We start from the raw sequence: 26459 nt of genomic DNA, 5'->3' as shown, positions 1-26459 counted from the left end.
AGTGAACGGTGCTTTCTCTCTCTCTCTCTCTCTCTCTCTCTCTCTCTCTCTCTCTCACTCTTTTATCTCCGTTTCTCTTCTCCTAATCCCTCCTTCTATCTTTCTCTTTCCTTCCTTTCCCATCCCTCTTTCTTTTTTTCATGTCTTTCATATTTCCTTTTATCTTTTTTCCTCCTCCCCTCTTCCTCTCACTTTCCATCACTCTCCTTTATTTTCTCTCTTCTCTCTCCTTTTCCTCTCTTCGTTTCCTTAAATCTCCATACCTGCTCCTTTTTCTTTACCTTCCTCTTCCTCCTCTCCCTCTCCTTCTCAATTCCCCTCTCTTCCTTATCTTATCTTATCTCCTCTTTCCATCCTTCTCCTTAATTCCCTCTTACCTCTCTCTCCCTCCCTCCACGTATTTCCCTCTCCCCCTCTCTCTCCCCATCAACCCATTCTCCTTTATCTTCTAGTGTATTATGCAGTGCTCATTCCCCTCTCATTCCCCTCCTCCTCCTCCTCCTCCTATTTGCTTTGTCATACCTTTGTCCTCCCCTCCCCTCCCCTTCCCGTTCCTCCCCTTCTTCCTCTCCCCTTTTCTTTCCTCATTCTCCTCCGTTTCCCCTCTCTCCTCCGGTTATTGCTTAGTCATGGTTCTCTGTTTTCTTCTTTTCTTCCTGTCTTCCATTTTCCATTTTAGTCTTCTTTATTTTTTTCTTATCTCTATGGTTTTCTGTTTATACCTTTCTAATTGTCTTGCTTTCTCTTTTTTTTTTTTTTTTTCTTCCTGGCTCTGTTTCTTCCTTTCTTCCTGTCTTCCTTCGTTTCTTTTTGTTATCTTTTTTTTTTACGTTTCATTTTTCTTCTCGCATTCTGTCTGTCAGTTTCTCATGTATTTCTTTCATTTTATATTTCCTTTATCTCTCTTCTTTTTCTCTTTTGACTTGTTCCTTCATTCTTTTAATCTATTTTCTTTTTTTCCATTTTCTCTCTCTCTCTCTCTCTCTCTCTCTCTCTCTCTCTCTCACCTGTGATTAATTTATGGCTCGTAATTTCACGTGTGCAGATTTCGGTGTCGCTTCCCAAAATGTGGCTTTCTTTTTTCTTTATTTTTTCTTTTTTCTTTTTTCTTTCTTTTTTGTCTTACGCTTCCGCTCAGTAATTCGAGAAAAGTTTTGGGGACTGGCGGACCTTGGCGGAAAAAAAGAAAAAAAGAAAAAAGAAAAAAGAACGAGAATAGTGATGTGTGTGTGTGTGTGTGTGTGTGTGTGTGTGTGTGTGTGTGTGTGTGTGTGTTGTGTGTGTGTGTGTGTGTGTGTGTGTGTACGATATATGCATTTTGTTGGCAGAATACAATACGATAGAGAGTAAAAATGAGTATGTATGTATGTTTGTTTGCGTGAGTGTGTGTGTGTGTGTGTGCGCGCGTGTGTGTGTGTGCGTGTGCGTGCGTATGTGTGTGCAGTGCCATAATACGCCGTGGTTTATGGGATGGCACCATAAACCGATGTGTGTTTATGGTGAAGTAATGTAGTGTGCTGGAAGCGTAACGTGTAGGTGCGTGCCTATAGCAGTGAGGGGGGCGGGGGGTAGAGGGGGAGGGGTGTCAAGGGTAGGGGGGACACCGGGGAGGCAGGAGGTTGGGGCAGGAGCGGCTAGAGGGAGGGTGGCGGTGAGTGGGGAGGAAGAATGGGAGGTCAGGTAGGGGTAAAATATGGGTAGGGGAGGATAGAATAGGACTGGACGTATGAGGGAGGAGATAAAGGGAAGGGGAAGTAGAGGATATGAGAAGGGATAAGGTGGAAGTGAAGGAGGACAGGTGGAAGGGAAGGGAAAAGGTGGAAGAAAGTGAAGGAATAGGATGAACAAAATAAGTTGGAGGAAAAAGAAAAAGGGAAAATAATAGTAAGGGGAAAATGTAATGGGGAAAAGAATGGGAAGGAAATGAAGGGGAAAAGAGGAAGGGAATAGGGAAAGATTGATAGGGAGGGGAAATGGAAGCTGATATTGGAGGGGGATGGTGACTTGCTGGTGGAAAAATGATAGTAGGGGGTTGACTGTAATGGGGAAAAGAGAATGGGAAGGAAATGAAGGTGAAAAGAGGAAGAGAATGGGGAAGAATGATAGGCAGGGGAAAGGGACGCTGCCATTGGAGGGGGATGGTGACTTGCTGGTGGAAAAATGATAGTAAGGGGTTGACTGTAATGGGGAAAAGAGAATGGGAAGGAAATGAAGGGGAGATGAGGAAGGGAATGGGGAAGAGTGATAGGGAGGGGAAAGGGAAGCTGATATTTGAGGGGGATGGTGACTTGCTGGTGGAAAAATGATAGTAGGGGGTTAACTGTAATGGGGAAAAGAGAATGGGAAGGAAATGAAGGTGAAAAGAGGAAGGGAATGGGGAAGAGTGATAGGCAGGGGAAAGGGAAGCTGCGATTGGAGGGGAGATGGTGACTTGCTGGTGTGTGTGTGTGTGTGTGTGTGTGTGTGTGTAGTATAGGTAGGGTGGGTAGCTAAAAAAAATGACAAATGTAACTAGAATCACAAACTCAATATATATTTTCTTCCTCCTCTATTATTAACCTTATTTTCCTCCACGATAAGAAAGTTAATATATCTTACTATTTTTACTTTTTTATATGATGTCTGATGGGGTGTATAGCTGATTTAGTATATATGTTATCCTCCTCCTCCTCCTCCTCCTCCTCCTAACCGTTCGCTCATCCTCTATCCCCTCCTCTATTCCTCTTTTTACATTTGCTTCATGGGCCATTTCCTCTTCGCATTGCTTCATGATCTAGTGTGATTGATAAGTGGGGGAGAGAACGGAGTGTTGCGTGTGTAGTGTTTCATCGCACACTGCAAAACCAAGGTAATACACAACATTGGCAACACCTCTCCTGGCAATATATATTTCCCTTGCAATATATATTTTTAATGGAGTTTCACGCAAAGACACAAATTCTCTTATTCGTCCCTATGTAGTTACAGTTAGTAGTAGTGTTAGTAGTGGTAGTAGTAGTAGTAGTAGTAACAGTAGTAATAGTAGTAGTATATCTATTTTTTTTCTTTTCTCTCTTATTCTTTTTTTCCTTCTTCTTTTTCTACTTCTTCCTTGTCCTCGTTCTTCTTTTACTTCTTTTCCTTAACGGTTTCTCATCGGAAGAGGGAAAGGCAAATAACAGAAGGCAAAAACAGAACTCGTAGTAGAAGGAGGAGGAGGAAAAGGAAGAAAACAGAAGGAAGAAGAAAAAAAAAGCTTAATAGAAATAGAAAGAAGAGGAGAACGATCATAAGTATAGGAGTAAAAAAACAAAAAAAAAACAAGAGGAGACACGAGAGAAGAAACAAAACAAGAGAAACGAGAGATACAGAGAGAGGGAGAGAGGAAAAGAGCAGGGGTGGAAGGAAGGGAAGAGGAGGGCAGGGAGAGAGTGAAGGGGGGAGTGTACAGGGCAAAATACAGTCCGTGAATCCCTGTCCAGAGTGAAGCATTGCCCCGGGTGGTGATGGAGTGCCCAGTGACGGCCCAGGGGAGTGGCGGCTGACATAAATACTCCTCGCAGCTCACTAGATAAAGCTCCACGCACTCAATGGCAAAGCTCTCTCTCTCTCTCTCTCTCTCTCTCTCTGTTTATCTGTTTTTAAGTGTTTTGTTACTGTTTTTATTCACCTCCTCGTCTGTTTGTTGTTTTCTCGCTTTTTATTTTTATTTTATTTATTTTTATTATTTTATTTTCGTCATCACTTCCTTTGTTTCTTCTTCCTTCCCTCCTTCCAACCTTCCTTCTTTTCTCATCTTCTTCATTCTTTCTTCCCTTCTGTCTTCGTGTTTTCTATCTTTGTTCTTTCTTCCCTTATTTTTTTTTCCTTTTTCCCTTTCCTTTCTCCTCTCCTTCTTCCTACCTTCCTTCCCTTTTTCCTTCTTTCCATCCTCCTTCCTTCCTTCATTCATTCATTCCAGCCTTCCTCCAATCACACCCTTCCTTCCTTCCTCTCTTTTCTCCTCTCCTTCTTCCTACCTTCCTTCCCTCATTCCTTCTTTCCATCCTCCTTCCTTCCTTCCTTCATTCCAGCCTTCCTCCCATCACACCCTTCCTTCCTTCCTTCCTTCCTTCCTTCCTCTTCCCTCCTTCCTTCCTTCTTCTCTTCCCACCACTTCTTCCATCCCTCCTTCCCTCCTTTCTTCTCCCCTTCCTTCCCACCTTCTCTTCTTCCTCAGGTGTGGGAGTTTTAATCAAGGAAACGGTGGGAAAGAAATTGAACTTATCCCTCACCTCCTAATGGACCCAGCAAAAAAAAAAACACTTCCCTTCATTCCCTTTGGTTCTTTCCCTTCAATTTCCTTCCCTTCCGTTCCCTTCCATACCATTCCTATCCCTCCATTTCAATTTATATTACTTCCGTTCACTTCCCTTTCCTACCCTTCCATTCCCCTTCCTTCCCTCTTTTTCTCTTCCTTTTCTGTTCACTTCTCTTCCTTTTCTTTATTTTCCTTCCCTTCCCTTCCCGTCCCTACCCTACCGTACCGTTTCCTACCCTTCTCTTCCCTTCCCTTCTATTCCCTCTCCTTCCCTTCCTTTCCCCTTCTTTCTCATCCCTGTAACTTACCTTCCTTACCCTTTCCTTCCTGTTCATTCCATTCCCTTCCCTTCCCTTCTCTACCTTTACCTTCCTTCCCCTCCCTTCCCTTCCCTTCCCTTCCCTTATTCTTCGCCGTGATAGGTTGCACAATTATGGGACCTATGAATTACCTTGCGCCAATAGCAGATGAGAGAGAGAGAGAGAGAGAGAGAGAGAGAGAGAGAGAGAGAGAGAGAGAGAGAGAGAGAGAGAGAGAGAGAGAGAGAGAGAGAGAGAATTTCAATATGATCGCCAGAAATTGTTTGCTTGTATGTATATGTGTGTGTGTGTGTGTGTGTGTGTGTGTGTGTGTGTGTGTGTGTGTGTGTGTGTGCATGACTGTATTGGTGGTATTGCTGATGTTTATATTAGTAGTAGAATATTAGTGGTGGTGGTGGTGGTGGTGATGGTGGTGGTGGTGATGGTGGTGGTGACGACTACTTGCACCACCACCACCACCACGGACACCACCATCTCTGACCCTACCCCACTACCCTTCAACCACCACTACCACCACCACCACTACCATCACCACTGACATCACCACCACCACCACTGACCCTATCTCCCTACACCCCCCACCCCCTACCCCCCAACCACCCTCACCACCACCACCACCACCACTGACACCAGAACAACCATAAAATAGAAACTTTGGCTGAATAACAACGCTCGTGTTTTATAGCCGCGCCTCTAACGATATATTAATGCCGACTTCCTCCTCTTCCTCCTCCTCCTCCTCCTCCTCCTCCTCCTCCTCGCGGTATTCTATTTTCATATTTTTCTGTCATTTTCCTTAAAAGTTTTGATTAACATTCCAGCTTTTGTCATGAGAGGGGGTAGTGGGCGGGGGGGAGGGGTGGCTGTTGTTGTTGTTGTTGTTGTTTGTTTGTTGTTGTTGTTGTTTTGGTGGTGATGCCGATGTTTTTTTTTTTTATTTCGTGCCATATATTCTTTTTTTTTTGGTGTCTTGATGAGAGAGAGAGAGAGAGAGAGAGAGAGAGAGAGAGAGAGAGAGAGAGAAGGTAGGTAGACGTTTCCTCCATTAATTAGTATGCATGGTCTAGAATCTCTCTCTCTCTCTCTCTCTCTCTCTCTCTCTCATGAATAATTAGTGTACCATTTTTCGCTCCGTTTCATTGAGAGAGAGAGAGAGAGAGAGAGAGAGAGAGAGAGAGAGAGAGAGAGAGAGAGAGAGAGAGAGAGAGAGGCAAAAATCAACTAGCAAAAGCACATAATAAAATGAAATATGCAGGTAGGAGGAGGAGGAGGAGGAGGAGGAGGAGGAGGAGGAAGGAAGGATGAAAGGAAGAAAAAGGGAATGCAGAGATAGAAAGAGAAAAAGAGGAAGAAAGAAGGAAAAAAAGGGAAAAGGAGGGTAAATGATGAGAGAGAGAGAGAGAGAGAGAGAGAGAGAGAGAGAGAGAGAGAGAGAGAGAGAGAGAGAGAGAGAGAGAGAGCGGAATGCAGGCTGGTTGTGGAATGTCCATATATACCCAATCCAATAAGGGTGAGATAAAATGAAGTGTAATAATAAAAAATAGAAAAATAAAATAGAAATAATAGGAAAAGTAATAAAGATGATAAGAGAGGAGACGAACCCTTTTTGTGACCCCCCAATACCCCCCCTCTACCCTCCTTTCCCTTCCCCTCTCCTCCCTTTTCTTCCCCCTCCCCTCTCCTCGCTCTTCTCCCCCTTCCCCTCTCTTCCCCTTTCTTCCCCTTCCCCTCTCCTCCCTCTTCTCCCCCTTCCCCTCTCCTCCCTTTTCTTCCCCCTCCCCTCTCCTCGCTCTTCTCCCCCTTCCCCTCTCTTCCCCTTTCTTCCCCTTCCCCTCTCCTCCCTCTTCTCCCCCTTCCCCTCTCCTCCCCTTTCTTCCCCTTCCCCTCTCCTCCCTCTTCTCCCCCTTCCCCTCTCCTCCCCTTTCTTCCCCTTCCCCTCTCCTCCCCTTTCTTCCCCTTCCCCTCCTCCCCTTTCTTCCCTTCCTCTCCTCCCTCTTCTCCCCTTCCCTTCCTCCCCTTTCTTCCCTCCCCTCTCCTCCTCTTCTCCCCCTTCCCCTCCTCCACTTTCTCCCCTTTCCTTCCTTCCCTCCTTTCCCCTTCCCCTCTCCTCCTCCTTCTTCCCTTCCTCCCTCTTCTTCCCCTTCCCTCTCCTCCCCTTCCTCCCTTCCCTTCTCCCCTCCTCTCTTTCCTTCCCTCTCCTTCTTCCTCCTTTCCCTTCCTCCTTCCTTCCTTCCTCCCTTTCTTCCCTCCCTCCCTCCTCCTTTCCTCCCCCTTCCCCTCTCTTTCTCCTCCTTTTTCCCTTCCTCCTCCCTCCTTCCTCTCCCCTTTAACTAAGTGACAGACCAAGTGTGATATAATAGTTAGTTAACATTGATTGCCTTAGAGAGAGAGAGAGAGAGAGAGAGAGAGAGAGAGAGAGAGAGAGAGAGAGAGAGAGAGAGAGAGAGAGAGAGAGAGAGAGAGAGAGAGAGAGAGAGAGACATAGAGATAGACAAACAGACTGAGAGAGAAACATATTAACATAACAAAACTATAAAAAAAATAAACGAAAGGAAATAGAGAAAAGAGAATGGATGGTAAAGGTGAAACAAACAAACGAACATACGAACAAACCCGAAAGAAGAAGGAAGACAAAAACAAAGAAGAAAAAAAGAGGAAAGGAAAATGAAAACAACAATACCCAATAAATCTTTTCATAAACAAGGAAAACAAATCAACAAATAAATGGGACAAACACAATGGAGGAGGAGGAGAAGGAGGAGGAGGAGGAGGAGGAGGAGGAGGAGGAGGAGGAGGAGGAGGAGAATATATCCTTAATTCCATTGCAGATCATATCCTCTTACCTGACCCTCTCTCTCCCTCCCTTCCTCCCTCCCTTTCTCTCATTCTCTCCCTCAATCTCCCTCCCTCTCTCCCTGAGCCTCCCTACCGATAACTCTCCCTTTGTCCCTTATGGCTCCCTTCCTCCTTCCCCTCATTATCTCCCTCCCCTCCCTTCCCCTCTCTCCCTTTGTTCCTGTATCCATTCTCTCCTTCTCCCTTCCTTTAGTTTCCTCTCCTTATCTCTGTTCTCTTCCTCTTTCTCATTATTCCCTTCATTTTCTCACTTCTCCTTTCTCCTTTACTCTTTTCTCTCCTTCCCTCTTCCTTTACTCTCCCCTCCTCTCTCTCTCCCCTTCATCATTCCCCTCACTTCCCCTCTTCCTCTCTCCACTCACTCTCACTCATCCTTGATCTCTTCCTCCTCTCATTCCTTCCCTCTCCTTCATCTTACATCTTATCACGAGAGAGAGAGAGAGAGAGAGAGAGAGAGAGAGAGAGAGAGAGAGAGAGAGAGAGAGAGAGAGAGAGAGAGAGAGAGAGAGAGAGAGAGAGAGAGAGAGAGAGAGAGAGATTTACCTGTCTGTCTGTCTCTCCGTTCATATTTGTCCGTTTAGTTGTCTTTCTCTACCTGTCTACCTCTTCCTCGTTACCTGTCTTGCCTCACCTGGTTACCTGTATTCTTACCTGTGATTCCTGTCTTATTCTAACCTTTACTTGCCTTGTTAAATCTTTTCTTCCCATCTACCTGTCTACATTTAACTGCTTACTTATCTTTCGCACCTGTCAGCCAATCTACCTCAATTCTACCTCCACTAATTACCTAGTTTAATCTTGATCTGTCTTTCCTACCTGTCGTAATTACCTGCCTTCCCATTTTTTCTCATCTTCAACCTGTCTCATTTTACCTGTCTACTTGTTAACCTTCCTCATTCTACCTGTCCACCTGTCCCATTCCACCTGTCCACTCGTCTCTTTATCTGCCACTCCTGTCCTATCTGTCTCCTTCCACCTGTTAACCTTCCTCATTCTACCTGTCCACCTGTCCCATTCCACCTGTCCGCCTGTCTCATTACCTGTCTACCTGACCCGCCTCACCTGGTTAAGTGTTGCCCCGCCCGCCGCGCCATTGCATTACCTGGCCATTTAAAGCTCGTAAAAGTTTCATCTTGGCCGAAAGAGCTTATTAAAGGGAGGAGGTGGAGGTGGAGGTGATGAAGGTGATGGAGGTGATGGAGGTGTGGTGGTGATGGTGATGTAATTGTGTAGGTGGTGATGATGAAGGGTGTGGGATTAAGTGGTGGAGATGGATGGTGATGATGGTGGTGGTGGTGGTGGTGGTGGTGGTGTTGAAGGGGAAAATTTCATCATGGTAATTATAGTGGTAGTGTGTGTGTGTGTGTGTGTGTGTGTGTGTGTGTGTGTGTGTGTGTGTGAGAGAGAGAGAGAGAGAGAGAGAGAGAGAGAGAGAGAGAGAGAGAGAGAGAGAGAGAGAGAGAGAGAGAGAATATGGGATTAATGATAACAGTAATAGTTTGTCAGCAATTTCGAGAGAGAGAGAGAGAGAGAGAGAGAGAGAGAGAGAGAGAGAGAGAGAGAGAGAGAGAGAGAAAGGGAGGCCTCCTAAGTACTCTAAAGGGAGGAGATAAAGAGGGAGGGGAGAGGGAATTCTTGATTAAGTGAATGGAACTGACAGTCTCTCTCTCTCTCTCTCTCTCTCTCTCTCTCTCTCTCTCTCAACTAAGGGCAGAGGGGATTAACGGAGGAATAAAAGAAAGAAGAGATGGAGGAAGGGGAGGAGAGAAGGGAGGAGGGAGGGAGAGAAAAAAAGGGAGGCGGAAGGAAAAATGGAGAGCGAGGGAGAGAAAGAGGGAGAGAGGAGGAAAAAAGGCAAAAGAAATGTGGACGTGGGGAACAAACGGAGAGAGAGAGAGAGAGAGAGAGAGAGAGAGAGAGAGAGAGAGAGAGAGAGAGAGAGAGAGAGAGAGAGAGAGAGAGAGAGAGAGAGAGAGAGAGAGAGAGAGAGAGAGGGCTGGGTTTGAAGGGGATGAAGGGAGGAATAAAGGGAGGGAAGGAGAGAGAGGAGAGAGAGAGGAGAGAGAAATTCATTATGTTTGTTTTGTGTTTGTTAAATAACGAAATAATTAGAGAGAGAGAGAGAGAGAGAGAGAGAGAGAGAGAGAGAGAGAGAGAGAGAGAGAGAGAGAGAGAGAGAGAGAGAGAGAGAGAGAGAGAGAGAGAGAGAATAAAATAACGAACAAAGAAAAAAAAAGAAGAGGAAGTGAAAATTGAAAATGGAGTAAATAAAACACAGCGAAACAAATAATTCGAAGTAAACAAACAAACAAACACACAAACAAACAAACAAACAAACACAAACAAACAAAAAGAGAATCGTGCATGAAATTAAAAAAAAATAGTCATCCGTGTTGATTAAAAAAAGAAAAAAAAAACAAGAGCGATGAATCGAGTGCAGGAAAAAAGAAAAGAAAAAGAAAACCTTAACATCCAATCTGCTTTCTTTATTAAATTTCACTCACTATTTTTTTTTCTTTTTTCTTTTTTTTTGGGGGGGGGGCTCATCCGTTTTGACGAAATAAACTAAAATAAAACGGAGAGAGAGAGAGAGAGAGAGAGAGAGAGAGAGAGAGAGAGAGAGAGAGAGAGAGAGAGAGAGAGAGAGAGAGAGAGAGAGAGAGAGAGAGAGAGAGAGAGAGAGAGACAAGTAGATATATTGACACACACTTAGTTAGAATAGGCATTGATAGATAGACAGATAAACAGACAGACACAGACAGACAAAGACAGAGGGACAAAGAGAACAGTACCACCAACAACAGCAATAACAACAACAACAAAACAAAAACAACAACAACAACAACAATAAAAGAGAGGCTTGTTAATCTAAGTACTCAAGTAGCTCCGGAAGGGGATGAGAGTCGGAGCACAAGTTTGATTCAAGATTGTGGTTGAGGCGGCACAGGTAAGGAAGCGGCGGCCAGGTACATAAGCGAGATTGCCAGTCACCTGAGAAACCTTTGTGTGGCCAGGTAATCAGGTACGCAGGTAGGGAGGAAGGGAGGAAGGAAGGAAGGGAGGTAGGGAGGTAGGTAGGGAGGTAGGGAGGAAGGGAGGAAGGAAAGAAGGGGGGAAGGAAGGAAGGGTACGCAGGTAGGGAGGAAGGGAGGAAGGAGAGAAGGAGGGAAGGAAGGGGAAAAAGTAGGAGGAAAGAAAGGTAGATTGATAGGTTGAAAGGTAAGGAGGAAGGCGTGAAGGAAGGAAGGAAGGAAGGAAGAAATGACAAAAGGAAATTAAGGAGCTAGGAAGGTAAGGAGGAAAAGGAGAAAAGTAGGAAGAAGGGAAGGAGGTTGACAAATTAAAAGATAAGGAGGAAGGGAGCCAAATAGGAAGGAAGGAAGGAAGGAAGGAAAAAAGGAACTTCCATATAAGACAGATAGATAGATAGATAGATAGATAAATAGATAGATAGATAGATAGATAGGTAGATAGGTAGCCTGACAGACAGTTATGCAGGAAGAATGTATTAATGATTGCAATTCAGATTCACCGATTTGATTAAAAAGTGAAGTTGAAAAATAATGAAAAAAAAAGAGGAAAATGAAAAGCGATTACAAGTCACTCTCATTCCGGCACTCAAACACGTGGAGGAAAAAAAACAGTGACGGACAAGCAATGATTATGAAAGTCTTTTTTTACGCTCTGATTCGACTACCGTTTCAGGTGAACAAAAAAAAGGTGAACATCAGGAAAAAAAGTAAAAAGAAAAAGTAAATAAAAGAGTAACGACAAAGCATTATTCTCGTTTCAAATATACCCAAAAAAAAGGACAGTCAGAAAATAAAAGAATAAAATGACAAAAAGGTGAAGTAAAGCAAAAATTGGAAAAAAAGTAATAGAAATAAAAAGTTAGAAAGATGTAGTTCAGGAAAACGAAGAAAAAAAAGAGAAAAAGAAAAGGGCAAAAAGTTGAGGTGAAGGAAAAATTAGGAGAAAGTAAAATACATTAAAGGATAATAAGGTCAAATAAAGGAAGAAATAAAAAAAGTAAAAATGTGAAGTAAAAAGGAAAATAATAAGTAAGCGTATAGGGATGAAGTAAAATAATAAGAAAGGTTACTAATAATGTAAATAAAAAATGAAATAGAAAGATAAACAGAAAAATAAAAACAAAAATAAAAAGGGAAAGTAAAAAATGAAAAAAAAGTGAAGGAATATGAATCTTCTTGCCTCATCGCTTTCACTCGTAAACTTTTTTTTTGGCGCAAGAGGAACAAAATATGAAAAAGTTCGCCATTATTAATCGAAGTTTGCCTCACACGCGGGAAAGTAATAAAAAAGTAAAGTTGCGTCATTTCTCCTCCTCCGGCTACTTGCTCTAACATCGAGAACGTTCAAAGCAGAAGAAAATGACGAGGAGTAATAAAAACAAGAGGAAAACAAGTAAAACAAGAGGATGAAGTAAAACAAAAGAAAACGACGAGAAGTAATAAAAACACAATCAAAACCTAATAAGTAATGAAAACCACCTTACACAGCGGAAGCACAAACAGAAGAAAAATACAAAAAAAAAAAAAACAGAAAAGATAAACAAAAACTAAAGGAACACAAGTAGAACACAAGAAAAAAAAGTTGGTAATGAAACGATAAAAAAACAGGAAAACAAACAAAAAAGTAGTAAAAAAGAAAAGCAAGAGAAACAAGAAAACAAAAACTTCAAAGAAAAAGAAAAAATAAACAATAAAATAGTAAAAACACGACTAATTAAACAAGAAAACACAACAAAACAATAAAAAAAATGATGAAAGCATAAGTAATAAAGGCACAACAAAAGTAATAAATAGAAGAAAAAAAACACAAGCAAAGTCGAGGTCAAGTCAAGGTTAGTGTCATCATTCCCTCCTACTCCGGGTACTCGCTCGCCCCCAAACTTGAGGCGTGAGGGCAAACTATGAAAACTTTACTATTAATCAAAGTTTGCCCCTCACACGAACACCCCGGGAAAGAAAATACGAACACTAAGAAAAGTCACCAAATTAAAATGTGTCCTTCCTCCTCCTCCTCCTCCTCCTCCAGGTAAACTATCGCACCTGTTAACCTGGCGACACTGTTAATTAACGCTCGTCTTACTTGTCACCTGTATTAGAAAATGTAAAAGAGGAAAAAAATAATTGGTAAAAAAGTAAAATAATGATAATATATAATAATAGTATGTAAAAATAGATGTGTAGAATAATTGAATGTATAAATAATAGATATGTATACTACTATTACTACTACTGTTACACTACTACTACTACTACTACTACTACTACTACTACTACTACTACTACTACTACTACTATTACTACTACTACCACTACTACTACCACTACTACTACTACTACTACTACTACTACTACTACTACTACTACTATTACTACTACTACACTACTGATAATGATAATAATAATAATAATAATAATAATAATAATAATAATAATAATAATAATAATAATAATAATAATAATGAAAGTAAAATTAAGTAACATCTTTCTTCTCGCAGATAAAACTCGCTTACCTGTCATTCTGTTAATTAAAGTTCCTTCTCTTTCTCGTCACCCTTATTAAAAAGTTAAAAAGTAAACAAACAAACAAAAAATCTCAACAAAGCCTGTCATTTCAGCTAATCAAAAGTTCTTCATCTATTTATTCACACTTATTAAAAAAATGTATAAGGAAATAAAAGAAATAGTTCTTATCATAAAAAATCTATAAATTTTTAAAGACTTCATCAGTAATCAGAGTTCACCATTGCATAAAACACACGATAAAACACACACACACACACACACACACACACACACACACACACACACACACACACACACACACACACACACACACACACACACACACACACACACACACACCTTATCAACAAGAACAATCACGCCTCATCCACACATCACATAAAACACAGACGATAAAACAGAGAGGGAAAAAAACACACTCAAACGAATTCATTATGGAAAAAACAAACCCTTTCTATTTTATTTTATTTTTCCCCCTCGTTTCCCCGCCGAGAGAGAGAGAGAGAGAGAGAGAGAGAGAGAGAGAGAGAGAGAGAGAGAGAGAGAGAGAGAGAGAGAGAGAGAGAGAGAGAGAGAGAGAGAGAGAGAGAGAGAGAGAGAGAGAGAGAGAGAGAGAGAGAGAGAAATCATAGCAGCAAAGAGAGGTTTTTAAAATAAGCTTTGCAAAGGGAAATTATTAAGCGTGTGTGGGGGAGATCTTTTAGCCCAGGTGAGCGAATTCTTTTTCCATCGCTAATTAAACTTACCTGAGTCGAGGGAAAGGTAATACTTCATGAAATTAATAAAATACCTGATGTGTAATTAGGAACAAAGATAAACACAGGTAGCTCACACACACTCGCTTTATCTTCTTTTATCTCTATTTTTTTTATTCTCTTTCATCGTATTGTTATTTTTTTTTCGCTTCTTCATTCATTCATTCATTCACTTTTATCTCCCCGTTCTTTTTTATTCCTTACTTCCCCCTCATCTCTCTCTCTCTCTCTCTCTCTCTCAGGTGTGTGTGTGTGTGTGTGTGTGTGTGTGTGTGTGTGTGTGTGTTTGAGAGAGGCGTTAATTATCTACCTGACAGCTGTAACTTTCTAATACAGGTAAACACAAACTTGGAGGATCGCAGGTAACCCAAATCTCAGGTGCAGGCGTTGGTAATTGCAGGTGTGTTGGCGGAGTGGCAGGTGCAGCATTATGGGTCTTCAGGTGAGGAGTTATTAGGGAGGGTTAGCAGGTGAGCGGGATGAGGAAAGGTGGGGAAAGAAGTGTACAGGTAAAGTGGCAGGTGTAATGAGCAGGTGCGATGATAATTGAGCTGTGAAGGTGAAAGTAAAAAGAAGGTGTGGAAATAAAATGAAAGGTGTTAAGATACGGAAAACCTACGAAAGTGGAGGTGAGTGTGGTGAGGAATGGTGTTCAAAGAAGTGTTCAGGTAAGTGACAGGTGTAATAAATAAGTGGTAGAATGATTAAGGTGTTGAGGAGGTGAAATTATAGAGGTGTGGAACCGCAATGGAGGGTTTTAATGTACAGAAACAAACAAGGAAAGTGAAGCGGAGGGTGAAGTGTAATGTAGGGGTGTTATTATTAAAGTGGAATGTAAAAGTGGAGTTTGTAGAGCTGAAATTATAGAAGTAAAGTGGACTGCAAAACTGGAATAGTATGTGAAGTTGGTATTTTTGGAATGAATTACGTGAGTGAGGTGTGAATAAGGTGTAAAAATTGAGCAGGTAAAGTGACAGGTGTAATGGGCAGGTGGCAGGATAATGAAGGTGTGGATGTGGAGGTGGAGTAAAAAGGTAGAAAGGTGGGGGAGTATCATCAAGTGTTAAAATACGGTAAAAAAAAAAAAGGAAAGTGGGAAGTATAATCAAGAGTTAAGATACGTAAAAAAAAAAAAAACAAGGAAAGTGTACTGGAATGCAAAAGTGGAATGTCTTGAACTGTTTTGGAAGTATAGTTAAAGAAAAAAAAGGAATATGTGGAGTTAATATTATAATGAAATGAGACGTAAAAAACAGGTTTGGGGGCAGTGAAGTATAATTAAAAGTTAAGATACAGTAAAAAACAAAGGAAAGTGTACTGGAATGTAAAAATGGAGTGTATTGAACTGATATGGAAGTATAGTTAAAGAAAAAAAGGAATATGTGAAGTTAATATTATAGTGAAATGAGACGCAAAAAACAGGTTTGGGGGCAGTGAAGTATAATTAAAAGTTAAGATACAGTAAAAAAAAAGGAAACTGTACTGGAATGTAAAAATGGAATGTCTTGAACTGGTATGGAAGTATAAAGAAAAAATAGGAATATGTGAAGTTAATATTATAGTGAAATGAGACGTAAAAAACAGGTTTGGGGGCAGTAAAGTATAATTAAAAGTTATGATACGGTATAAAAAAAACAAGGAAAGTGTACTGGAATATAAAAGTGGAATTTCTTGAACTGTTTTGGAAGTATAGTTAAAAAAAAAGAATATGTGTAGTTAATATTATTGTGAAATGAGACGAAAAAGCAGGTTTGGGATCAGTGAAGTATAATTAAAAGTTAAGATACAGTAGAAAAACAAGGACAGTGTGCTGGAATGTAAAAGTGGAATGTCTTGAACTGATATGGAAGTTTAGTTAAAGAAAAAAAAAAGGAATATGTTAAGTTAATATTGAAGTGAAATGAGATTTAAAAATACAGGTATGAGATCAGTTTAAGAGAAGTGGAATGTAAGAACCAGAATAATATATCGAGTTAGTGTTTTAGGAATGAAATGAAGGCTAAAATTGAATGTTTGGAGTTGATATTATAGATTCGAAGTGAAATTTAGTTAACGCAAGTGAATTGAAGTTTAAAAAAGGCGATATAGTTATTGGGGGTCAGTATAGCTCAAAAGAAGTAGAATGTAAGAACTTGAATAATATGTCGAGTTGGAATTATAAGAATGAAATGAAGGTTAAAATTGCATGTTTGGAGTTGATATTATAGATTCGAAGTGAAATTTAGTTAACGCAAGTGAATTAAAGTTGAAAAAATAGGTGATCTAGTTCTAATGGAGTTATTTGATTCAGAGTAAAAAATAATCAACAGCCCTGAGAAAATGCCGGTAGCAATGGAAACACAGGTGTGGAAACAATTACAGGTGAGAGAGAGAGAGAGAGAGAGAGAGAGAGAGAGAGAGAGAGAGAGAGAGAGAGAGAGAGAGAGAGAGAGAGAGAGAGAGAGAGAGAGAGAGAGAGAGAGAGAGAGAGAGAGAGAGAGAGAGAGAGAGAGAGAGAGAGAGAGAGAGATTGAGAACAAGAACGAGAGAAAACGAGACCTAGAACGAGAACAAAAACGAGAACGAGAGAGAACGAGAATTAGTGAGAACGAGAACGAGAGAGGACAAGAACGAGAGAGAACAATAAAGAGAGAAAACAAGAACGAGAACGAGAGAGAACAAGAACGAGAGAGAACAAGAATGAGAGAGAACAATAAAGAGAGACAACAAGAACAAGAGAGAACGAGAACGAGAGAGAACGAGAACGAGAGAGAACAAGAACGAGAGAGAACAATAAAGAGAGAAAACAAGAACGAGAACGAGAGAGACCAAGAACGAGAGAGAACAAGAATGAATGAGAACAATAAAGAGAGAGAACAAGAACAAGAGAGAACGAGAACGAGAGCAAGAGAGAGAGAGAGAGAGAGAGAGAGAGAGAGAGAGAGAGAGAGAGAGAGAGAGAGAGAGAGAGAGAGAGAGAGAGAGAGAGAGAGAGAAGACGAACTCAGGTGTGGGCAAGAGAGGTGTCAGGTGCGTGTCAGGTGGCGTTTGAGTGACAAGGTATCGAAGTAGTGCCAAGTGGAAGACAGATAAGACAGGCGGCCACTCCAGGACGGGCGCCGACGCTAATGGACCTCCTCTTCTGAATGGTTACCGTGGGAGGGATTGGCGTACCTGAGCCTCCGAGGGAAACAACAGGTGTGGAAGGGACAGGTATGCAGGTAGACAGGTAAAGGTAGATGGGGAGATAGGCAGACAGGTAAGAAGATAGACAGGTAGATTGGAATAGAGATAGAAGATAGGGTTTGGAAGCTGATAGGTTGATAGTTAGGTTAATAGAAAGATAGAAAAGTATATAACTGAGAAAGTATAGTGTAGGTAGGAAGTTATAAAGGTAGACAGGTCGTTAAATAGGTAGATTGTTAGTTAAGTAGTTAGGTAGATAAGTGATAATGAAGATAGGTAAGTAAGAATTTAGGTAGAGGGTAGATAACTAGGAAGGTAGGTAAGGTGAGAATCAAGATAGGTATGCATAGGTAGATTGTTAGGTAAGGAAATGGAAAGGTAGGTTTGGTATGTGTGTTTACGTTCGTGTTTGCGTGTGTATGTGTGAATGCAGCAGGTGACGTGTGCACAGGTGATTAGGAATGACAGGTGAATTAGGCGACAAGTGAGTTATGTGTTATGCAGGTGAGGCAAGCGAGGGAGGGAGGGAGAGGGAGAGTGGGCATAATAAAGGGATTGAACTAAGAATGTGATAAAAAGCTAATACGGAAATTTTGAGATTGGGCCGGAGTGTGTTTGTGTGTGTGTGTGTGTGTGTGTGTGTGTGTGTGTGTAATAGTAGTAGGAGTAATAGTAGTAGTAGCAGTAAGATAATATACGCCGAGTGTAATTATGAATCTTATCTATATTATCATGAACAAAACAACAACAAAAACAAACACAACAACAAAAACAACAACAGCAACTGAACCAAAGATAGCAAGAAAGAAAAAAACGATGACTAATAACACTGATAAAGATAAAAATAAGGAAAAACTAGAAAAAAAGAAGAAATAGAAAAAAAACGAAAAATAACCAATATACAACAACCATCACCATCACCACCATCAACACCCACAAGGTAATGGTGATGATGGTGATGATGATAGTGATGATGGTGATGATGGTGATGATGATGATGGTGATGGTGGTGATGATGGTGGTGATGATGGTGATGATGGTGATGATGATGGTGATGATGGTGGTGATGATGGAGGTGAGAGCTGGTCAGTGGTGCCCCAGCGTCAGGTGACAACCCACCTTCACTATCTCCTTCTTATCGGCGTTTGTCTAAGATAAGATACGTGACTGATAGCGTGGCTGGGTTATATATCACCTTGGGCTGTTAAGGTGTGTGTGTGTGTGTGTGTGTGTGTGTGTGTGTGTGTGTGTGTGTGTGTGTGTTATCTCTTCCTCTGTCTCCTCCATCTTCATCTATTCTCTCTCTCTTTCTTGTTTTTTTTGTTTTTTTGTCATTAGAATAAAATTACTTCGTCTTCCTTTTTCTTATCAGCTTAAAATCATTTCCTGTATTTGTGTGTGTGTGTGTGTGTGTGTGTGTGTGTGTGTGTGTGTGTGTGTGTGTGTGTGTGTGTGTGTGTGTGTGTGTGTGTGTGTGTGTGTGTGTGTGTGTGTGTGTGTGTGTGTGTGTGTTATCTCTTCCTCTGTCTCCTCAATCTTCATCTATTCTCTATAGTTCTTGTTTTTTTTTTGTCATTAGAATAAAATTACTTCGTCTTCCTTTTTCTTATCAGCTTAAAATCATTTCCTGTATTTGTGTGTGGGGGGATGGAGGGGTTTGTGTGTGTGTGTGTGTGTGTGTGTGTGTGTGTGTGTGTGTGTGTGTGTGTGTGTGTGTGTGTGTGTGTGTGTGTGTGAATCTTCGTCTTTTATTTTGCTTCTCTTCTTTCTTCGTTCCATTTAATTATTTCTTCGTCAATTTTCTTATCACCTCAAAATCACTTCTCGTATTTTCTTATCAGTTTCATTTCTTTTTCTTTTCTTTTCGTTGTTTTCGTTTTCATTTCGACCCTTTGCATTCTTTCATTATCTCTCCTCCTCCTCCTCCTCCTCCTCCTCCTCCTCCTCCTCCTCCTCCTCTTCTTTCTCCTCTTTTCCCCCAGAGTGATTCATGGCCCTAGTGGGGGAGAGGGAGGAAGGAAGGAGGGAGAGGAGGAAGAGGAGGTAAGAGGAGGGAGGAAAAGGGGGGGGAGGGGAGATTACTCATGTGCGTGGGATTCAGGCAGGATTTGCTCTCTCTCTCTCTCGCTCGCTCGCTCGCTCGGACGTGTAATTATTTCCCTGTGCACACCGAGAGAAAGAGAGAGAGAGAGAGAGAGAGAGAGAGAGAGAGAGAGAGAGAGAGAGAGAGAGAGAGAGAGAGAGAGAGAGAGAGAGAGAGAGAGAGAGAGAGAGAGAGACCCCTACATGACTCCCCTCCCTTACCTATATTTGCCTTCCTTTATCCCCCACTCCTCCTCCTCCTAATCTTTCCCCTCCTCCTCCTCCTCCTCCTCCTCCTTCTCCTCCTCCTCATGATTCACCTTTACCTGTGCACCTGGACGCGTGGGACACCTCCATCACTCACCTGGAAAAGAAAAAAAAACAGGTAAAATTTATGAATACTTTCCCTGAATATTAAATGAAAGGGGAAAAAATAAATAGTAATGAAAGAGTTATGGAAGAGTCTATGGTAATGGTGATGGTTGTGGTGATGGTTGTCTGGCATGGTATTCCTAGTGGGTTTTATTTTTTATTTTTCTTATTTTCTTGTCTTTCTTGTCTTTCTTATTTTCTTGTCTTTCTTGTCTTTCTTATTTTCTTGTCTTTCTTGTCTTTCTTATTTTCTTTTTCTTCTTTCTTTCCTTTTCTTATCTTTTATTTTTCGTGTTTTTTCTTCCTATTTTTCTGTCTTATTTTCTCTTTACTTTTTCTTTTTTTGTCTATATTCGATATTTTTATCTTTTTTATTTATTTTCTTTGTCTTATTTTCTCTTCGTCTTCTTTCTCTCATTTTCTTATTTCTATTTTCTCATATTTTTATTATTTTTTGTCTTATTTTCTTTTCTCATTTTCTTTTATGATCTTTATTTTCTAATTTTATCTTTTTTACCTTATTTTCTTTGTCTTTCTTATTTTCTCTTCGTCTTCTTTCTTTCCTCTTCTTATCTCTATTTTCTCGTATTTTTCTTAATTTTCTGTCTTATTTTCTCTTTTTCCTCTTTTTGTTCTTATCTTCTATTATTCTCCTTTCTTATTTTCTCTTCGTCTTCTTTCTTTCCTTTCTTATCTCTATTTTCTCATATTTTTCTTATTTTTCTGTCATCTTTTCTTCTTCCTTTTTCTGTTGTTATCTTCTCTTATTCTCCTTTCTTATTTTATCTTCTTCGTTTTTTCTTATCTCTCATTTCTCTTATTATTTCTTCTCTTCTCTCTTTTCTTCTCTTATCTCTCCTAGCTCTCCCATTTTCTCCCTTCTCTTATTTTCTCATTATTTTTTGCCTTTTTTGTTGATTTTTATTTCCTAAGATTCCTGGAAATTCAATAAAGGGGCAAGTCTGTTTTTCTTGGGTTTAAGATGACTAACTTTTCCTTTTATTTTTATTTTTATTTTGGTTGACGGTGAAATGGTGTTGGTTAATGGAAGAAGATGGTGAGAAACGGCGGAGTTATGGGATTATCTTCTGAGTGAGGGGGGAGAGAGAGAGAGAGAGAGAGAGAGAGAGAGAGAGAGAGAGAGAGAGAGAGAGAGAGAGAGAGAGAGAGAGAGAGAGAGAGAGAGAGAGAGAGAGAGAGAGAGAGAGAGAGAGAGAGAATCAGATACACACAAACATATAGAAACTTAGACAAAGGTAGATAGATAGATAGATAGGTAGATAAAGGGAGAGGTAGATAGATAGGTAGATAAAAGGAGAGATAGATAGATAGATAGATAGAGAAACAGACAAAGGTAAAAACAAATAGATAAACAGATATGCACAGACAAACACACATACATACCCAGAAATAGACATACATACATACATACATACATACATACAGACAGACAGACACAGACAGACAGACAGGTAAGGAATAGGCGTGAATACTGTATTACGCAAAGGTTTATGAGAGTACGTACACACACACACACACACACACACACACACACACACACACACACACACACACACACACACACACACACACACACACACACACACACACACACACACACACACACGTTTTATCATGAGTTAATTAAATATTGCCCAGGTGTGCTGAGAGAGAGAGAGAGAGAGAGAGAGAGAGAGAGAGAGAGAGAGAGAGAGAGAGAGAGAGAGAGAGAGAGAGAGAGAGAGAGAGAGAGAGAGAGAGAGAGAGAGAGAGAGAGAGAGAGAGAGAGAGAGAGAGAGAGAGAGAGGAGGGCTACACATTGCTCCTTTTTTTCTGCAACAATAGAACAGACTCCCCTTCAAATACTGAACATCGATTTCTTCCTCCTCCTCCTCCTCCTCCTCCTCTTCCTCTTTCTCTTCTTTTTTTCTTCCTCTTCGCTTTTAACTCTTTATTGAGCCATGAAAGTCGATAGATAGATAGATAGATAGATAGAGTAAACAGAGAGAGAGAGAGAGAGAGAGAGAGAGAGAGAGAGAGAGAGAGAGAGAGAGAGAGAGAGAGAGAGAGAGTAGACGGGAAGAAATTAACTCGACATTATAGTTTATGGGAAGAAAAAGGTGAATTAAGTAAGAAAAGAAAAAAAAAGAAAAAGAAAAAGGATGATTAAATGAAGATATCACGTTCGTTTTCATAGTTAACCGGTAATTGAAACGAGAGAAAAGGAGAGAAAGGGAAAGAAAAGAAGAAGGAAACCAAGAAAAAAAGAAAGAAAATGATGAAATGAAGAAGTCACGTTTGTTGATTATTTTTTTCTCGGCAAGTGAATAAAAAAGTGAAAAAGAGAGAAAAAAAAATAGAGAAAGTGAAAAAGGAAAAAGAACAAAAAAAAAAAAAAACTCATCAACCTCTTCAGTTTACGCAAATCAATACAAAATTCTTCGACACTCAGGTGAATCTATAGGTAATTAACTACTTCAGGTGTAATTTAGCAAGCAGGTAAACACAGGTAAATTACAGGCAGGTGGATGAACCGTGAAGCCATTTACCTGCTAATTGACGTCAGGTAAATGGCAGGTGAAATTATGAAGGTTGCAAAAAAGAGGAAAAACGGTGTTGCATTATTTATAGGTAAGGAAGGTAAGGTAAGTAGGCAGGTTGGCAGGTAGGTAAGGGAACAGGTGAGAAGGAAAAGGGAGTATGGAAAGGTAAAGAAAGGAGATAGATAAGGAGACAAGAAGGTAGATATAAAGGAAGGTAAGATAGGCAGGTAGGTAAGGGGACAGGTAAGAGGGAATAAGGAAGATGGAAAAGTAAAGAAAGGAGATGAGTAAGGAGAAATTAAGGTAGATATAAAGGAAGGTAAGATAGGTAGGTAGGTAGGTAAGGGGACAGGTGAGAAGGAAAGTGGAAGGTAGATAGGTGAAGGAATAGGTAGATAGGTAAGGTGGCAAAACAAAAGAAAGGTAGGAAGCTAAACAGGAAAGAGAAGGAAGAAGCAAGGTGAGGAAAGGTTAGGCAGATAATTAAGAACGTGAATGTACAGGTGATAGAGAAGAAAGGTAAGATAAATGATAGGTAGTCACTTTATAAGGTAAGAAAAGAAAGTAGGAGGAAAGAAAGAAGGTAGGAAGCTAAGAAGGAAAGAGAAGGAAGAAGGAAGGTAACAAAAGGTTCGGTAGAAAGAAAGTGAATGTACAGATGATAGAGAAGAAGAAAGGTAAGATAAATGATAGACAGTCACTTTATAAGGTAAGAAAAGAAAATGGGAGGAAATAAAGAAGGAAGGAGGGGTTAAAGGAAGATAGGTTGACGGGTAAAAAGGAAGGTGAAAAGGAAGAAAAAGAAAAGAAGGGGAGAGGGAATATAGGTGGACAGGTAAAAAGCAAAAGAGAAAGGTGAGAAGGAAGGAGGAAGGTAAAAAGGAAGAAAGGTAGAAAAGGTAGAAGAAGAAGATATAGACAGAAAGGGAAGAAGAAGGGTAAGTACTTGTATGGACCGGCAAGGAGGAGGAAAAAAGTCAAGGAGCTAAAAGGATGAAAAAAAAAGTTAAAAAGAAAGAATAAAGAAATGGTCAGAATGAGGAATGAAGTTAACAGGAAGGAAGACAAAAGAAGACAAACAAATATGAGGGAAAGAGCGTAGGTAAGCTAAAATGATAAAAAGGGAAAGTTAAGGAAAAACAAAAAAAAAAGGAGCCGTACAGGTGAGCCAATACCTAGACAGCCAGGTAATTGGGCGGGTGAATAAACAGACAGGTGAGTGAGTAGGCGTGGCCGTGGGTGAGGGAGGCGTGGGTGTGGCCGGGAAGGGAAGAGGAAGAGGAAGAGGAAGAGGGGAGGAAAGAGGGGAATAGGTTGATAATAGGAGGATGAAAGATAACATTAGGAAGAGTTAGATAACGAAGTAGTGGTGGTGGTAGTAGTAGTAGTAGTAGTAGTAGAAGTAGTAGTAGTAGTAGTAGTAGTAGTAGTAGTAGTAAAGAAAAATCATGAAGTAAAATACATAGAAAAAAGTAGAAATAGTAATGTAGTAGTAGTAGTTGTAGTAGTAGTAGTAGTTGGGGTAGTAGAAGTAGTAGAAGTAGTAGTAATAGTAGCAGTATTAGTAGTAACATGAAAAAGGCATAATAAGTAGATGAAAAGGAGAAAAAAAAGTAATAAAAAAGAAAGTTAAAATAAAAGAGATTAAGAAGAAGGGAAAGATAGACGAAATGGAGGAGGAGGAGGAGGAGGAGGAGGAGGAGGAGGAAAGTAAACAAAGAGAGTGAAAGTGAGAGGGAGAGGAGGAGGAGGAGGAGGAGGGTAGGATAGGGGGCAGGGGAGGTTAAGGGGGTGAAGCAATCTTGGTGAAAGAGGTAAAGGAAAGACTCATTTAGGAAGAAGGGTGAAGCGGCGGGACAGTTTAAGGAAGACGGCAGTGGAGCAGGAAGACAGGAAGGGAAGGAGAGAAGGTAGAAGAGTGACCTAATGAAGAGGAAGAAGAGGAGGAGGAGGAATAGAGGAACTTGCTTACACGGAAAAGAATGACCATAGAAAATAAAAATAAAAAAAATGGAAAAGAAAGGAGATTGAAAATTATAGTGAACTTGTTTGTAGGGAAAGAAGGAAGAAAGAGAAGGAAAGAAAGAAAGAAGGAAGGGAAGGAGAGAAGGTGGAAGAGTGACCTAATGAAGAGGAAGAAGAGGAGGAGGAGGAATAGAGGAACTTGCTTACACGGAAAAGAATGACCATAGAAAATAAAAATTAAAAAAATGGAAAAGAAAGGAGATTGAAAATTATAGTGAACTTGTTTGTAGGGAAAGAAGGAAGAAAGAGAAGGAAAGAAAGAAAGAAGGAAGGGAAGGAGAGAAGGTGGAAGAGTGACCTAATGAAGAGGAAGAAGAGGAGGAGGAGGAATAGAGGAACTTGCTTATACTGAAAAGAATGACCATAGAAAAGGGAAAAAAAATGGAAAAGAGAGAGAATGAAAATTATACTGAACTTGTTTGTAGGGAAAGAAGGAAGAAAGAGAAGGAAAGAAAGAAAGGAAGGAAGGGAAGGACAATATAGGAGAAAGGTAATGAAGAAGAAAAAACAAACAAGAAGTAAGGGAGAAGGGAAAGAAGATAGACGAGAAACCAAATGCAGAAGAAAATAAAGAAAGAAAAGAAGAAAACAAAGAAAGAAGACAATGAAAATACATGAGAAAGCTAATAAAGGAGAGAGAAAAGAAAAAGGAGGGAAGACACGGAAAGAAAGAAAGGAAAATCGAGGAAGAGGATAAAGAAGAAAGGAAATGAAGGAGCTTGTTAACATAAGAAAGAGGGAAGGGAAAAAAAGAGAGAATAAGGGAAGAAAGGAAGATAGAGAAGAAACCTAATGGAGAAGAGAGAAAAAAAAGAAAGAAAGACAGAAGAGTGGAATTTACGAAGGAAGAGAAATGAAGAAAATTAGAAAAGGAAGTAAAAGAAAGAAGGAGAGAAGGAAAAGTAGGAAGCAAGTAGTAGTAGTAGTAGTAGTAGTAGTAGTAGTAGTAGTAGTAGTAGTAGTAGCAGAATCAGTAGCCTTGATAAAATATTGATAAGGGAATTGGTGTTATCGAAGGAGGACGAGGAGGCGGATGAAGATGATGATAATGATGATAAGTGTGATGATAATGGTAGAGGTTGTTGTTGTTGTCGTGAAGGTAATGATAGTGATGCAGGTGAGATGATAACGATGGTGATAGTAAAGGTGGGACGAGGAGCGATACAGGGACATATGTTGATAATAATAATGATAGTAATAATAATAATAATAATAATAATAATAATAATAATAATAATAATAATAATAATAATAATAATAATAATAATAAGAAGAAGAAGAAGAAGAAGAAAGCAGAAGAAAAAAGAAAAGAGGAAAAAGAAAAGGAAGACGAAGAAAAAAAGAAAAAAAGAGAATGAAGAAGAAAAAAGAAGGAAAAGTAGAAAAAAGAAGAAAAGAAAAAGAAGAGAAAAAGGATGAAAAGAATAAGAAAAAGAAGAAGAAGAGCAACATAGAAGGAAAGACAGATAATGATAATGATAGTTAAATAATAATGATAGTAAAATAATAATAATAATAATAATAATAATAATAATAATAATAATAATAATAATAATAATAATAATAATAATAATAATAACGGAGGTGATAATAATAATAAAAATGAAGTTAATGGCAGCAATGGTGATGAAAATGGTGATGATGATGATGATGGTGATGATGATGGTGGTGTCTCGCTACACTAATCTTCCCCAATCCACAGTAATCCCTAGATAGCCACGAGGAGGAGGAGGAGGGGGGGAGGGAGTGAGGGGAGGAGGAGGAGGAGGAGGAGGAGGAGGAGGAGGAGGAAGAGGGGTCATCGTTTTTCCTAATTAGCCGTCGTCCGGGTCTTTGTACCTGGCGAGGTCACGTGATTGGGAGGTCACCTGGAGAACACCTGGAGGTAAATCAGGGACGGTTCTTTTGGCCTTAATGCCCCCCTCCCCCCTTTGACCCCCCCCTACCCCATACCCCCCTTTAAACTAACCCCCCTTACCCCTTACCCCCCTTTAAACTAACCCCTTACCCTTACCCCTAAATAACCCCCCCCCCCCCCTCCCCTTTAAACTAACCCCCTTTACCCCTTACCCCCCTTTAAACTAACCCCCCTTACCCCTTACCCCCCTTTAAACTAACCCCCCTTACCCCTTACCCCCCTTTAAACTAACCCCCCTTACCCCTTACCCCCCTTTAAACTAACCCCCCTTACCCCTTACCCCCCTTTAAACAAACCCCATTAACCTCCTATCAACCCCTTCCCCCTTACCTCCACTTCTTCTCTCTACCCTCCCTTTCTCTCTCTCTCACCTCCCTTTAGTCTTTGCACTCCCTCTATTCCCTTTCCTTTCATTGCAACTTTCTATTTTTTTCCATTCCATCTTCCTTCTTTGCTTCCCTTTTTCTTTTTTTTTTTTTATCCAGTGCTCAATCCTTCCTTTCTTCTTTCCTTTTTTTTTTATCCTCCGTAGTTTCTGTCTACTTCTCCTTCACTTTCACTCTCCCCTTTTCTCTTTTTGTTTTGTTTC

At 40.3% G+C, this 26459-nt stretch overlaps 1 protein-coding gene across 1 annotated transcript in view; it reads right to left on the bottom strand.

The window, feature by feature from the left end:
* The window catches only part of LOC126999337 (fibroblast growth factor receptor-like 1), a 139858-nt gene that overhangs the window by 68437 nt on the left and 44962 nt on the right, over positions 1 to 26459 (bottom strand). The window contains exon 2 of the mRNA XM_050861854.1: positions 19339 to 19376. Coding sequence (XP_050717811.1) covers positions 19339 to 19369 — 31 coding nt within the window. The 5' untranslated portion in view covers positions 19370 to 19376. The remainder of the gene's footprint in view (positions 1 to 19338; positions 19377 to 26459) is intronic.

Source organism: Eriocheir sinensis, chromosome 16 (assembly GCF_024679095.1).
Source record: "Eriocheir sinensis breed Jianghai 21 chromosome 16, ASM2467909v1, whole genome shotgun sequence".
Lineage (NCBI taxonomy): Eukaryota > Metazoa > Arthropoda > Malacostraca > Decapoda > Varunidae > Eriocheir > Eriocheir sinensis.
The sequence above is the reverse complement of the archived record's forward strand: the minus strand, read 5'-3'. Positions and strand labels throughout refer to the sequence as shown.